General features: G+C 39.5%; 1 protein-coding gene across 1 annotated transcript in view; it reads left to right on the forward strand.

Annotated features, from left to right (window-relative positions):
* SNTB1 (syntrophin, beta 1 (dystrophin-associated protein A1, 59kDa, basic component 1)) overlaps positions 1 to 15,941 on the forward strand; it is a 213,858-nt gene that overhangs the window by 89,578 nt on the left and 108,339 nt on the right. The window contains exon 2 of the mRNA XM_004679613.2: positions 8,884 to 9,100. Coding sequence (XP_004679670.1) covers positions 8,884 to 9,100 — 217 coding nt within the window. The remainder of the gene's footprint in view (positions 1 to 8,883; positions 9,101 to 15,941) is intronic.

Raw genomic sequence — 15,941 nt, forward strand, 5'->3', positions numbered from 1 at the left:
TGGTTTGCATGTGAGCTACGAAGTAAGCAGCTGAGCTGAGGCAGGAGGTGGGCAGGGACCAGAGGTGAGTGGCTCTTTGTGAGTTGGAACAGGTGAGTCCCTTGTAGGGCAGAGCCCTTTACTTGTCTACTCAATGCCTCTGTACCATCCCCCATCACACACACGGACATGGTTCTATAAGCACCTGGAGGGCAGGTGAGTTTGTCCTGCTTGCTGAGACAACTCCACTATTCAGAACTGTCTAGCAGAAATTCTTCAAATATATTCTAAATGAATAGATAACAACAACAATCCTGCTTCCACTTGTTTGGATGACTCATGGCATCAGACACTCTCCCTGGGTCTCAGTAGTAGCTCTGGTCACAGTGACCTTGCTTTGTTGAAGAATCAAAGCAGGTCACATCAAATGACTCTCCTGTCTAAAATAGGATTATTTTCAAATAGATTTTTAATTAAAGACTCAATAAATTCATTTGCAGCTCATTTAACTCCTGACCTAATTTTTAAAACTCCATTCCCTCACCCTCACCACCTTCTAATGACCCTCAATGGCCTTTGATCTTCCTTCAAATGTCCCTTAAAGCCTTACCTTCATGGACCCACCAGGCAGAATAGAATGAAATAAATATTGGTAAGTGAATGAAAACCCACCTCCTCCTGGGGTTTGATAGAGTGGAAAGACACACCTGCCTAAGGCCGAAGAATTTAACACACATTATTGCAGAAGTATTTGGGGGTGATGATGCAAATGAAAACATGAGGTAAGAAATAGTCCTTTTTATGTTGAAAGACAAGGCAGCTTCCCAAGGAGTCCTAAAGTGTTTGGAGAGTAGGGACCTTATTTCCCAACCTTGACAGGTGGGGAAGAGTTCTTGGACATGAAGTGACTTGCCCAGGACTGCAGAGCTAGTTAGTGGCAGAACTGAAATTCTAATCCTGCTCCCTTGTTCCCAGGGCCTGTCCTCCCTCAGTGAGCTCTGGGCCTCCTGAGAGATTAGCTGTAGTTTCTGAACAGCTTATGTTACCTCTTTCATCATTCCTTGTTCTTTTTGGAAATACTGATGATCTAACATTGCATTTTTCCTCACTAAGATGACCTAGGAAAAATGTCACAAAGGGGACATTGTGTCTTAATTGCATTTTACCATCAAAGCCCACTGTCACCAAGCTGCCCCCAACTTGAAAGTGTTACCAAAGGTCTAGTACCCACATGTGTTGTGTCCAAGGGATTCTCTTTTTCCTTCCTTACCTTAGAAAATGTACACTTTTGAGTTCACATCCCCTGGAGAATGAAATATTTCTTTTCCTTCCTGTCATTTGGAAAGCCCCTTTTGTTTTTGTTTTCTTTTGTTTTGTTTTAAGAAAATTCACACAGAGGGAGTTGCTGGCTCCTCAGAAATCAGCCTGGAAGAAGAGCCGACTGGATTTGCCTAAAACATTTCCTCATTAGTGGCCTGTGTATGCTTTTCCTTTCAAATGTCATCTGGCTGCCCCAACAAAGATTTAATTGTGGCAACTTGTTATTATGTGAGCAAACTTGAGCTTTACAGAATGTTCTTTTCAGATCTTCACAATGGCCTCTCCTCCAAATGAAAAACGAAATACATATTGAAAGTGACTTGGTGGATTACTGGTTTGAACACCACTTCTTACTGCTCTTATCCCCATCCCCCACTTTATTATTTTATTTTATTTTATATTATTATTTTTTTTTGCAAGTGAACATTGGAATTTTAATTGCCCAACCACAGTTTTTAATTCATGATGCCCAGAAAGGACATGGTTTATTAATTAGTTCTGATGATGAGATGCCCTGAACCTGGGCCTGGCTTGATTGGTTTCAAAAGCCCTTTGCCTGAAATTACTGTCTGTGAGCACACGAGGTATAATTATGCAGACACTAGCTGTTCAGTTCTGCCAGGGTGAACCCTCTATTGTGAATATGTATTACGGTGTCTTAAAAGACATTTATTGAAATGCCATAGTTTAATAGTGCAGGTTTACAAAATCAAGCTCTCTTATGTTACAGGCAATAGACTCTTAATTGGATGTTTTCTCCCAGTAAATAAAAATGTTGGCTTAAATACACACACACACACATCCAATTAATTTTTTAAAAAGTGTGAGAAACAATATTGCTTCATGGTTAAAAGCAAGGACTCTGGAGCCAGGCTGCCTGAAGTTCACTCAAGTTTCTGCCAGTTTCTTGTGCTATAATTTGGGCATATAATTTACCCTCACTTTATTGCAGTGTCTCTGGTAAAATGGAGATGATTACAATGCCTGTATCATGGGATTGTTGTAAGCTTCTAATGAGTTAATACACACACACACACACATACACACAAACACTTAACAAAACTATAGAACCTAGTTGTGTGGGTTTTTTTTAATTGTTCCAAAATATTTACTTGTATTTGTATTTATAAAATATAGTTGTTCAGCATACAGATTGAGGCATGTTTCCTATAGCAAAAGTTGACAGTTGCCCACTAATATCTATTTTCTTTTATGATGATGGCTTTCACTTCTAATTTTTAGCTGGGATGGGCATATGACTGTCTAGAGTAAGGAGTATAAGTAGCCATGGAACGTAAGTTCTGGCCAAGATAGTGTATTAGCTTCTTAAAATTGCCATTAAAGGAAGAAAGATTGCATATTATTCACTTCTTCCTCTTTCCTAATGATGGGAATTTGGACATGATGGTTGGAACTCCAGCAGTCATCTTGGGTCATGAGATACAAACAGGAAAGGAATTAAAGCTTGACGCCATGAGCAGAGCTGACCTAGCAGTCATTGTATTTAATACTAGATTTTTGGTAAAGGAAAAGCAAACGTCAATAATATTCATTAAATTGTGAAATGGGGTACCTGTTTCAGTCCAATGTAGTCTTAAGGAAAACCTTGCCCTCCCTGTGTTAGACTATATTTTCACTATATGTATTACAATGTGTAGAAATATCATACTAAGGCACAAAGAACTACGAAAAGCTATCACAAACTATTTCCTGTTAGAGCTACTTCTTTTTCACACACAGACAAAACACTCTGCTCTTGTTCTCTATAGGTAAGGAGAAGGGATTTAAACTTAGGCCTCCATCAGTTATTGTGGAGGGGGCTGTTTGGTAATACAGTTACAGTCATAACTTTTGGTCAAAACTTGTAGAAATTACTTGGATTTTCTTTTAGCAAGAAGGAATATTCTAATAATGTTATTACTGTGTCTAGACACAAATTGTAGACCCAAAGAGAAATCAAATGGCAATTTTCTTTTTCTTCCTTTGTCATACATAAGAATACATATCTCCATTTTTCGGTGCATATCATATCAAAAAGAAACAGGACTCCTAAACAAAGCAGCTTTAAGCAGGATGTTATTTCCTCAAGACTGAGAATGATATGGAAAAAGCTCAATGACCTAGGTCTATCTAGCTTCGGAACAATGATGATAATCTGTCTCCTTGAAATTGAAAACGTGTTTCTGGAGGGGCCAGAGATCTCTGGACCCATTAGGGATTTTGCTGAGCCTTCCTAACTAAAAGGAAGAGGTGATATCTAAAGCCCTCAAAAGAGCTTTTTCTCATAATTTCTTAGGAAACGCTAAACCATTTGGCCTACCTAAGGTATAAAGTGGAATGATACTACATTTCTGTGTGTATTGATCGTAAAAACCATAGATGCTGTTCAGCAATGTCATGTCAAGTTTCTAGAATGTGTGACTTGGTGTCTTTCCATCAGGAAAATTCTTAGCCTTTGTCACATTCTTTTCCTCCTTTCCTTCTGGGGCCCCGATTTAACATATATTAGACCTACCCACTTTATCTTCCACATTTTTTAATCTCTCTTCAGTATTTTCCCATTTTTTTTTGTAATTTGTACTACAGTGTTTATCATTTCCTCTGATCTACAGTTTACACCCTAGTTCATTTTTTTTTTTTAAATAGAAGCAGCATTTCATCATAGCATTATATGGTCAGTTGTGTATCATTGAGTATAACACAAGTAGATACATCATTAAATTTAGCAATAAAAAGTTTAAATCTATCCTTCACCCTACAATCATTGGCTTTGTCCAGATTTATTTATTCCCTCCCCCCTTCCTTTTTGGTAACCTCTAATTGTTCTTATGACCCAAAAGTTTATTTTGGTTTTACTTAGTTCATCTGTTTATTTTCTCTATATATCACCTATGAGTGAAGTCATACAGTGTTTTTTTCTGTCTGGCATACTAAGGATGATATGCTCTGGTTCCTTCCATGCTGTTGCAAATGAAAGGATTTCATTTTACTTGATAGCTGAATAATATTTCTCTGTGTAACTATACCTTCTTTATCCATTTATCTATTGATATTGAAACTCAGGTTGTCTCCAACTGTTGATTACTGTAAATAATGTTATAAAAAACAAGGTAGTATATATGCTAATTCTTTTTCTCACATGTCAATCTGCTTTTTAGTAGTAATAGTAGTAGTAAAATGAGTATTATTACTAAATGTTTTGTTCTATTATTTTACCAATCTGTTATGTCACTTTTTTTTTTTTTTTTTAAGATTTATTTATTTGTACATACAGAACTGGGGTACAGGACAGAGGCTCAGGGGCAGTGAGAGGCTTCACCAGAGACAGAGTGGGGAACAGAACAGGCAGATCGACGAGGTACACTGCTGAGGGGAGCAGCGGGCGGGTCAGGAGAGGTCTGCCACACCATGTGGTCACCTCCGGGGCAGGCGGGAATCGAACTCATGAGGAAGCGGCTTTAGATTCTCAGTGCTGTGCTTTAACCCGCTGCGCCACCAGGGAGGGCCCTGTTATGTCACTTTTAAAAATAATCTCTAGAATTCTCTCTCAAGTTTGTGTTTATTCTTACGTAGTCATTTTGTTGTCTGGGGGGAGGTACTGTTGCTGCTAGTACTTGTTTAGTACTCTGGATACAATGTATACACACCTTTTTAATTTCTTGTTGCTCATTGTACTTGAAAATGACTCATAGGGACCCCTTGATGCCTAGGATGAAATTGCTTCCCCCAGAAAAGGTTTGCATTTGCTTCTTCTAGGTTCCTAGAGATTTGGGACCTACTTAAATCAGGTTTTAGATTTAAAAGGACTTGTCATGTACTCACTTCCCTACTGTCTTCTAATTTTCAACTTCTTTAAAGCAGGAACATTTCTCATCATCCTTTATGGACAGTACCCTTCTACACACATGTAAGTTGGTCAATTTTAGCTGAGTGAATCTTTGAATTATCACAACTATCATACCATTTTTTGTCTTATTTTCATTTGGTAAGTTAAAAGGATTTCTCTGTACTGAATATCATTTCTGATAGAGTATACTTCTCTCAAGGCATTGCTGTTCTTTGTAAATTCCCCATGTCCTGTACCACATGAAAGTGGTTGCTTGATAAATACTTGCTTTCAAGCTAAGACTTGCAGTATATCCCAGTATTTCTGCCTATGAGTGAATCAAACCAGATTTCTGGGATTCCTCCGACTTCATATGGATAGCGAGTTTTATCTTAGACAATAACTCTTTAAGACTCTAGGATCCTTAGTGAAATTGTCACTAATATTGTTTCCAACTGGTATGCACATTTTCACTGTCCAGTCTTCTTGAAAGCTGATCCCTGGACCTGCCATTCTCTTGCTCTTAGACTGTGTGGCTATCACCTCTATGAAGTCCAAACCTCCTAGCTTCCCAGTTTGCATCCTTCACCAAGGTAGAGCAGACAAATTTCAGGAAACAATGTGATCTATAATTTTGGGGAAATCAAACTGCAATTCCACCACTTATTTGTACTTCGACCACGTGTTAGCCTTGTGACTCCACATAAGTTTAATGTCTGGGCATATATCAACATATGCTAATGTGTAAAATGTTATACAAGGGACAAGATATGTAAAGTTCTTAGTCTCACTGGAGTTAGAATGGTTCTAGCAGAGTCTTAAAGAGATAGTTATTTCTGCCTTCAGTGCTTTTGAATACTCAGCAAATGAAAGATCCATTACCCATTTCTTCTCTGAACCTTAGTTTACATATATACACACACACACACACACGCTCACGCTCCAACGTGTGGTTGTTTTGGAACTTCAGTGTGAAAAGATAGGTAAACTATTTAATTTACTTTTACTTGCCATATCTTTAGGCTTGCCATAAATACTCCTTCTTTATCTTCTTTCCAAATAGAAGTCCAAATTTCCATTCCAATGAAACCACAATAAAAAAAAATTGTAGGGCCCTCCCCGGTGGCGCAGCGGGTTAAAGCACAGCACTAAGAAGCTAAAGCCACTTCCGCATGAGTTCGATTCCTGCCTGCCCCGGAGGTGACCACATGGCGTGGCAGACCTCTCCTGACCCGCCCGCTGCTCCCCTCAGCAGTGTACTTCATCAGTCAGCCTGTTCTGCTCCCCACTCTGTCTCTGGTGAAGCCTCTTGCCGCCCCTGCTCCTCTAGCCTGTACCCCAGTTCTGTATGCATAAATAAATAATCTTTAAAAAAAAAATTGTAAACCAGAGCACATTATAAAAATAGGATTATATTTATTAGCTCTAGTTTTTAATATAATAGCTACCCTTTTTTAAGCTACATTGAAATGCTACCTTCTCCTTAAAACCCGAGTCTTCACTTTCTTAATACTCATCCGCTACTGTAGCCTCTAGACTAATATTGCATCAAGAGGATTTTTCAATTTATCTCAGCTTATACTTGAATTTCCTAAATTCCCATAAGCATAATTCTACTCTATACAAAACACTGTTCAAGCTTCTGCTAAACACTTTAAAGATAAAAATTAAGTGTCTTGTTAAAAATCCTGTTTATTCCTATTTTGAACAGATTAAATCTGTCTCCCTAAATTTTCTGCATTTGTTTTTAGATATGTCTGTGTTTTTTTTAAATATATTGCCCAGAAATAAACAATATTCCTTAAATACATTTTCTGTGAATCATTTTTCTCCCTGTCTAGTTATAAAAACTGTGTTAGCAGTTTGTGCCAAATATGAAGCTGTGTTCTCCTAATTGCACTTACATTCAGCTAAAACCCTTGATACCTTCTTGCAAATAGGTGTTAAATCCCATCTTCTCTGTTTTGAGTTAATATGGCTGGTATTTTTTTACATCTATGATCAGACCCCTTAATATAGCATGCATCTGGGTTATGTTTGGTTTTCTAATTAAAGTGTTGTGAACCTTTTCTCATGTTCCTAGATCTATTTTTCTCATACGTTCTTCCAAAGTACATTTTTTTTCTCATACATTCTTCCGAAGTACATTTCTTTTTTTACAAGAAAACAGTTCATTCTGCTTTGTGCCATAGTCTAAGTACCTGTACTCGGTCACTGTCTCAGGTGGGGTTCCACAGAAGCAGAGCTTCTCTCTAGGGAATGGGGCAGCAACTCTATTGTCTCCCAGCTTGGTGTCCTCTGGTGAGCCCAGAGCTATTTTCTAGAGCAGGAAGACGCCATGAGTCGTTCTCAGCCAACACACAGAAGGTGAGCTGGTAAAGGAATCTGCTGTCCATCCTATTACAGCTCTTGCGAATGGAAATTACATGTTATTATTTTTTGCAGTTACCATAAACCTGGCTTCATTTCTTTTTTTAAATTAGTTTTTATTTATTTCTTACTGGCTTCATGCCTTGCACAGTGAAGTACTAGTTTGTGGAAATGATCATCAGAGATGTGAAAGAAATGCCCACTAACCGGAATTCCAGTCAGCTGCCATTTATAGTACAAGTATCTGTAAAATTTAGTCAAACCCCACCTCACTCCACCCCCCCCCACACACACACACACAAACAACACAGAGCCAGTTTAAAGGGTGGCATGTTCCAAGACTCCAGTTGCCCTGCCAACTCCAAAGTTGTCTAAGAACCAACTGATCAAATTCAGAGTAGGCAAATAACTTCATAAAGTCAAGGTAAATATGTCTGAGAGAATTTCTGTCTGATCTACTTAGCACTTAAACTACTTTTATTTTAATTTTAGAAAAGTAATCTATGCATGCAGTTACTCATATGTAAATTCATAGTATGAAAGGTTAATAAATGACGGGTAAAGGTCTGTTTCTTCACCATCTTAACTCTTATTTACACTCTCCAGAACTAACTGTTGTTTGTGCATTTTGTGCTTCTAGGCAAAATTAGTTGTTGCTATATAAGTATATATATTTATGATTTTATGTATAAATAGTTCAGTATATACTTCTCTTTTTAAATTAATAGATTTTATAGGTATTTCTACATACGTATCTATATTTGTCTCATTTTAAAGTTTTTGTGACTTTCTTAAAATGAGTCTATAGGTTTCTTACAATTTATTTAACTTACCCTCTTTTTAGTAGACTTTATTTGCTCCTAGTTTTAGTTCTTATAAGTAATGTTTCAGTTATTATCGATTTGCCATTACAGAATAAATGTCCTTATGTATTTCTTTGCATATGTTTTCTTATTGTTAATTTGAAATAAAGACCTTTCTTCTCAATAAAAAAGTTCTGCTATAATGTGACTTCTTGATTCTGTACATCCATATTGAATAATTGTGTTTTACAGGCTAAGTTATACTTTCTCATTTATGTTTATCCATTTGCCTTTCAGTATCTTTCCCAGAAAGCAGCATGCAATCAGAAAAAAAAAAGTTGTCACAGTTGAAAAATGCAGAAAATAATTCTCAAGTTCAGGACATTACAGTGTCTAGTTCTAAAAGCCACTTTGGTTTATAATTTAAATAACAGAATATTTTCAGAGGAAGAGAAACTCAGAACCACTTTAAGTGGTCCTGGACAAAGAGTTTGTCTAACTCGAGTTTTTTATAAACACAGACAGACTTTCCAGAACTTCACCCCAGTTGTACTTAAAGTGTTTATTGTTCTCTTTTCCATGCAGTGAAGTACATGCGAGAAGCCACACCATATGTGAAGAAAGGCTCCCCGGTATCCGAGATTGGGTGGGAAACACCACCGCCTGAGTCCCCTCGGTTAGGGGGCGGCTGCTCAGACCTTCCATCCTCGCAACCCTTCTCCTTCCACAGAGACCGGAAAAGCATCCCTCTGAAGATGTGCTACGTCACTCGGAGTATGGCCTTGGCTGACCCTGAGAACAGGTAAAGAGAACCAGAGCTCTCTTTAGTACCCCGGCAAGTCTGTGGCCTCTAAGGAGATCAAAGGGGGCTGTTCCCCTGTTTTGAGAACACTCACATTCCCACAGAATAACCTGAAGAAGAGTCAGACTGAGCAGTGTGTCTGTGCAGGCCAGGCTTCCCGCTCACTTCTTCCATCCTTCTTTTCTCCTCATGAAGTATCTGTATCCTGAGTGCAGGCCTGGTAATGACTGATGAATTAGTTAGGTTCTTGGGTCTGTCATTGTCAAGGTATGTGACTTATGGGCAAGTTTCTCAAATCACTGAACTTCCATTTTGTCACCTGTAAAATGGGAATAATTGAATTTATTGATCCCTCATTGTGATTGAAGATTCAATGGGACAATCTTAGAATAAATATATGATACAGATTGTTAATGTAGCAGCAGAAAGCATACCCACCTCTCCGCCCCTCTGTGCACTGAACTGTGCACTTAGAAGGTTTGAAAAGGGTCCTACGCACTGTTTTCTGCTCTGAGCCTTTCTTTATACTTAGAGGGCAAAAAAGGTGTGCCTTTAGCCCATGTCTGCTGTGCACTTTCTAAAGTCTGTGCATGAGTTCTTATGACACAGGATATATATCAACCAGTGTAAGGCAACCAGCCAGGAGGAGCAAATATTTGGGGACACTCTTCCCCCAATTATCTTATAAGCTCATCTGAGCTGAAAACAACATGCATCTTGAAGGAAAATAAGAGCTAAGAGAAGAAGAGAGAGAAATTGAGCCAGCAAACGGGGAATCATTGTGACCTTTGCATCCACATTAAAATGCTAAAAATAGGAACAACTCTACTGGGTTTATTCATAACATGTGTGGGACAGCTGCAACCCACCCCAGCAGGAAGGATTTGGCTAGGCTCAGAGTTGCTGATGGGGAAAAGCCAAAGGGAACCAGGCCCAGGAGAAAGTTGCCTCTTTGGCTTCAGCTCAGTGCTTTTTTGTTCTCGTCCCAATAAGCTCACTCTAAGGAATCCTTCTGACTCCAGCCAGCTCCTCACTCCTCCTAGGTCAGAGATGTGCACAGAGACCAGAGAATGTTACCATGCATGAGTTAGGACTGACTGACTGGGCAGAAGGCAGAATTCCTTCCCCAGCCTCTCCTCTCTTCTCAGTTACCCTCCCCCTCCATTTATGCAGATTTCCTGGGCCCACAGGTGATGGCCTGGTTACTCTGAGTTTCCACTTCCCTATCCTAACAAACGAGTCTTTTTTCCAAGAATCTGATGTCTAAGGTTTCCAATCTGATGAATTCATAATTTATCAAGTGCCTATCCAGTGCCAGGCATTATGCTAATTGCTTCAGACTGGAGAATGCAAAGTGGCAGCCCACAGGTGTAATCAGCCTACGGATATGTTTCCTAAATGGCCTATGTAGTGCTTCAAAGAAATCTGCATCCATTGCCCATTGAATAATTGGGAATTTTTTGCTTTTCTAGAAAAATAGGAAGAAGTGATGATGTATTATCCTGTGGTGGTGCACGCAGGGCTCCAAGTCACAGGAACACAGTAGAGTCTTCTTTGGCAAGAGAGTGAACTCTCCTGTCATTGTGATCGCTTGATATTCAAGGATCCCGCTAATAACCTGCCTGTTTCTCCACTCCTTGAATACATTTCCTATTGGGGTCTTCACTTCTACCTTACTCCTTTTCTCTCCCCCACCAGCACTCCCAGTTCCTAGAAACTCTAATGTTCTTAGTCCTCTTAACAACCCTCTGACTTTTTCACATCATCCCCATTCCACTGATTAAAAAACAGGATCAGTACTTAGAGACATTTCAAACACCTTAAAACTACATATAGGGTAGTTTTAACCTATATGTTAAACCTGCTGGTGGTGCAGGAAGTTAAAGCACAGCACTAAGAAGCTAAAGCCTCCTCAGTATGAGTTCGATCCCCACCCCAGAGGTGATCCACATGGCACAGAAGACCTCTCCTGACCCGCTCGCTGCTCCCCTGAGCAGTGTACTTTGTCAGTCGGCCTGTTCTGCTTCCCACTCTGTCTCTGGTGAAGCCTGTCACCACCCCTGAGCCTCTGGCCTGTACCCCAATTCTGTATGCATAAATAAGTCTTAAAAAAAAACTAGCATGTAACTGGTCCTTAAATTCATATCTCTAGAATGGATGTTGGGGTCAGTTTACCATATAAGAAACTTTATATAAAGAGATTAGAAAACATAGGATCTTTTAGAAGTGATTAATGTTTTAGAGAGAGAGTTCAAGTAGATAATTTCTAGGGTTCTTCCAAGCTGTGGGTTTCATAATGCTCGAACTTTTCTTCTACTTACTTATATCTTAAAGAATATTTTGTAATAATTTTGTCAGTCAATGTTATCTCAATCAAACAATAAAATTAAATTAAGAATATCTGAGCTAAAAGAATATTAGCTCATCTGCTGGAGACTTTTTTTGAAGATTTATTTATTTATGCATACAGAACTGTCATACAGGCCAGAGGTGCAGGGATGGTGAGAGGATTCACCAGAGATAGAGCGGGGAGCAGAACAGGCAGATAGCCCAAGTACGCTGCTGAGGAGAGCAGTGGGTGGGTCAGGAGAGGTCTGCCGCGCCATGTGGGTCACCTCTGGGGCAGGATTGAACTCATGTTTAAGAGGCTTTAGTCTCTTAGGGCTGTGCTTTAACCTGTTGCACCACCAGGGAGGGCACATACTGGAAACTTTTATGTGTTTTTAGCCAGTAGCAAAGAATGTGATTTTAAGCTTTCATATTGCTGCTCTTCCCATCCACCAGGTGACTGTGGAGCCTCTCAGGTGGGCAGGGGTGGAACTGTCTCACTATGTATGAGAATGAAGAGGGCAAGACTAAAAATGAGATTCCTGCTAAGCCAGAAGGGTTCAGGAAGGGACTTTATCCACACCGATGCAAACTGCTGCTAATAAGTGTTAGGGCTTAGTGGAGACTTTACTCTGGCTGAGGGAGACAATTATAAAGAAAAATCTTATGGAATTTGTTACTTGTTTGGCAAAGTGTAATGTACAGTTCAGAAATTGTGGGCTCTACAAAACCCAGTGCTGTTGAATCCAAGAGAAATGCCTAATGAAGGGTGTCTTTTAGGGGGAAGATCTAGGGGTGGGCAAAGCATTCAAGGCAAATGCAAACTAACAACAGTTAGGATGGGTTTTGACCTTCATATATGACATGGTCAAATGCAGACTAAAAAGCCCAAAACAACTCAAGGCAGGTCTGATGTTATGCCAGCGGTCAGAGTTCAGGAAGAATACCCAATATTTATGCATCCACACCAAAGGACACAACAGGGGCCTACTATACAGAAACTGCAGAAACATACTAATAGTAAGTCATTTAGCAAGCTCCTTGCAGCCTAAGACAGGGCCAGGGGACACAATATAAATAAGAATATAAAAGATCCAAACAACAAAGCTAGTAAAGGCAATGGACTGCATGGCAAACTTGGTACACTGATAATAAAAAATACACTTTACTTTTTTCAAACTCACATAGAACATTCAAAAAGTTAATCTTAGATTAGGCCACCAGAAAATGCAGTGAGTTCTATGATGTAGAAACAATATAAAAAATTACCTGATGATAGTGGTATAAAGCTAGGAAATCAGTAATGCGGACAAACCACACAAAGTCTTTCTTTGTGGTATTGTGAGAGCTCCCTGTTGAATAATTCTTAGGTCAAGGGAAAACAGACACTGAGCTTGAGCATTTATTAAAAACATGACGCATATATTAAATATGGAAGAGAAAGAAGGGAGAATATCAATTCTGGAGTGGGCTAGACCAAAAGTGCAATCTTGGTTACACCACTTCTTGTGAATTTAAGCTAGTATCTTATTCATTCAAATAGCAATCCCTGGGGAGTAGGTATTCTAATCTGTATTTTATGGACAATAAAACTTAGTTCAGAAATGAGAGGTGAAGTAAATGGTACATTCCAACTCAGACTTGGCTGACCCCGAGCCCAATTTCTTAATCACGGTGCCTCATTGCTTCTGACAGGCAGCTAGGAGAACAGTTCGCCTTGACTATAAGCATCAGGACCAAGAGTCAACGACCTCCTACGTGTTAAAATCTGAGAGCTGATGACAAATGCCACAGCATCTCGGGGCTAATCCCCTCGGTTGGTGACACACAACTCCTTATAGTCTTCCTTAAAAACTCTAATGTTCAATTTCTCAAATAGAAGCAGTCATAGAACAGCAGGCAGAATTGCTGCTCTTTCTGTGAAAAAGGTCACCCAGCAGGCACTGAATTCACAAGAATATGTCACTGAGACTGGTTGTCAATGATTGCAACATATTTTTTTTTATCTGCCTCTTAAATATCTCTTGTTTTTCCTTCAGCAATTCACCTTCACAGCCACTGCCCTTGTCCAGGCCCAGAGTCTCAGTCCTTCAGACTATTTGAGTACATTTCCTACTGGGTGCTTCACTTCTCGTTTACTCCTTTTCTCTGCCCACCAGCACTCCATGCCCCAGTAGCCAGAAGAGTAGGAAACACTCAAAATTTATCCATTTGATCAAAATGGCTCCCTGCCATCTTCTCGGATAAAAAAATTCCTCTGTATTGTGTGAAAAACCCATGACATTTTGGCTCTCCCCTAACTGTCCAGCTTCTCCTTACCCCATTCTTCTAGCTTGTCCAATACTTGGTTCCCTGACAACTTCCTCTTCACCCTTTAAGCCTCAGCTCTGTTGTTTCTACAGGTCCCACCATACCTTGTGTATAGATCCATTCATTTTAGCATCCATAGTGACTTGCAATTTTTTTTATTAAATGCCTGTCACTATTCTTAAGACCATAAGACCCATAAAGTGTGGGGTACCCTTTTATTATCATTTTAATACCTCAGCTTTCTACTTTGCTGAGTGCAATACAAACAGTCAAAAATGTATATGCTGTATTGATAAATGATGACTGTCTACTTGTATATTTTTGCTGTTCTTACCTTGTCTTTTCTTTTTTTTTAATTAAAGATTTTTTTTAATTTATGCATACATGAACTGGGGTGTAGGCCAGAGGTGGCAGGGTGGGGGGTGGTGAGTGAGGGGATTCACCAGAGACAGAGTGGGGGGCAGAGCAAGCAGATGTATTGAAATACACTGCTGAGGGGAGAAGCAAACAAAACAGGAGAGGTCTGCTGTGCTATGTGGGCCAGCTCCCTGGCTGGGGATCCAACTTATGCCTCAGTGGTGGGTGATAGCTTGATAGCACTGAGACTTTAACCTCTTAAAATTACCCCTGTAAGAAGAAGGAGGCCCTGTTCTTACCTTTGCAATTTTTTTAAATTACCCACTAAATAACCTTGAGAATAAGAGAATAAATAGAAACACAGATTTGGAAGTCTCAGGAAATTTACAGAAACACCAGGACAGTCCATTAAGTAATGTAGTTGATTAACAAAACTTTTGTCATAAGTATGTAATATACTCATGGATGGAGAAAAGCACACACTTTTTCTTTAAAAACAGTATACACCTCTAGTTATGCTACACAAATGAACAATTCTCAGGAGGTGCTGTTATGGTCTCAAACAGAAGAGCTGTCTTCAGCACAGTGATTCAGAGGAATATGGTCTTGTTACATCCTATATTTTCCTCAGTGATGTCACCATACTGCAGCACCAAGGTTCAGCCACAGAAGGTCAGAAACCTAATTAAGTAACAGTGCATCAATGAGGTGGACTCACATTAACTAAATAAGCCAGGATTTCACTTTGTGATGGGTGCTGCAACTGTCAAACAGAAGTATCTCCTAAATGTTGGGCTACTTAGAGCTTTGTAAAGACTTCATGAATAGAGATGCAATATGAATACTTTACTATCAACAATATGTAAGAGTTCTAGATCTGAATCCTCATCAGCCTTTGAAATGGTCAGTTTTTAAAATTTTTAGTCATTCTAGTAAGTGTGTAGTGGTATCTCACTATGAGCATACATGTGCATCCTATTTATGGCTAATGATGTTGTACATTAAAACATAGCTTATTTGCAAAAAAAAAAAAAAAAGTAAACACTCAAATGAGGGTCTGCCCTCCCATCATGGACTGCTTTGGAACATCGGCTGTGTATGCCCCTTCACTTTAGGTAAAGTATCTGATCTCTCTGAACCGGGCTCACTTACCTATGACGTGAAACTAACAGTATCGACCAGGTATGACCATTGTGATGATTTGACGACTTACTATGGATATCCTCTGATTCCTGGTAGCATAAATATGGCCTCAATGTAGCTACCAATCAAAATAGCCTCATTTCTGGATGCAAGTGGAATCTCTTTTTTCCCCAGTAGATTCCTCTACTTCCCAATATTCTCCCCAAATTTTTGAGTGGCCATTATTTTGTAAACCATCCATTCTCAGGAGTTTTTAACCTTTTGAGATTGTTTGACTCACTGCAGGAAACTCCAAGTCCTCAGCCCATCCCCTATTCCCGCCCCACGATCTGCCCTCAAACCCTTTTCCTCCCTTCCCCAGAGGGCCTTCTCATCAACCTGAATTCTCAGACCTCTGCTTTTCAGTCCTCCAACCTCCTTTTCCCTCTACCTAGGAATTTCCTTTTCTGTCTTGCAAGCGTTGTACCTCATTAAAGCAGAAGCAAGTGGACTTTTCTTATATCTTATCAAGGTATTTGTAACAAAAGGATTTCTGGGCTTGGGTGGTCCACCGTTCTTTAGGAATGGGAGATGTCTTCACCTCCTATGGAGTCACATGTAACTGACTTTGTCCACTGCTCACCCCCTCCTAGAAGGATGTCGGGCCTCTTGACTTGATTTTCTGAATCTGTTTCTTGCTCTGTTACATGTATCCTAGTTTTTA

The sequence above is a fragment of the Condylura cristata genome, unplaced genomic scaffold, assembly GCF_000260355.1.
Source record: "Condylura cristata isolate star-nosed mole 26May11 unplaced genomic scaffold, ConCri1.0 scaffold00009, whole genome shotgun sequence".
Classification (NCBI taxonomy): Eukaryota; Metazoa; Chordata; class Mammalia; order Eulipotyphla; family Talpidae; genus Condylura; species Condylura cristata.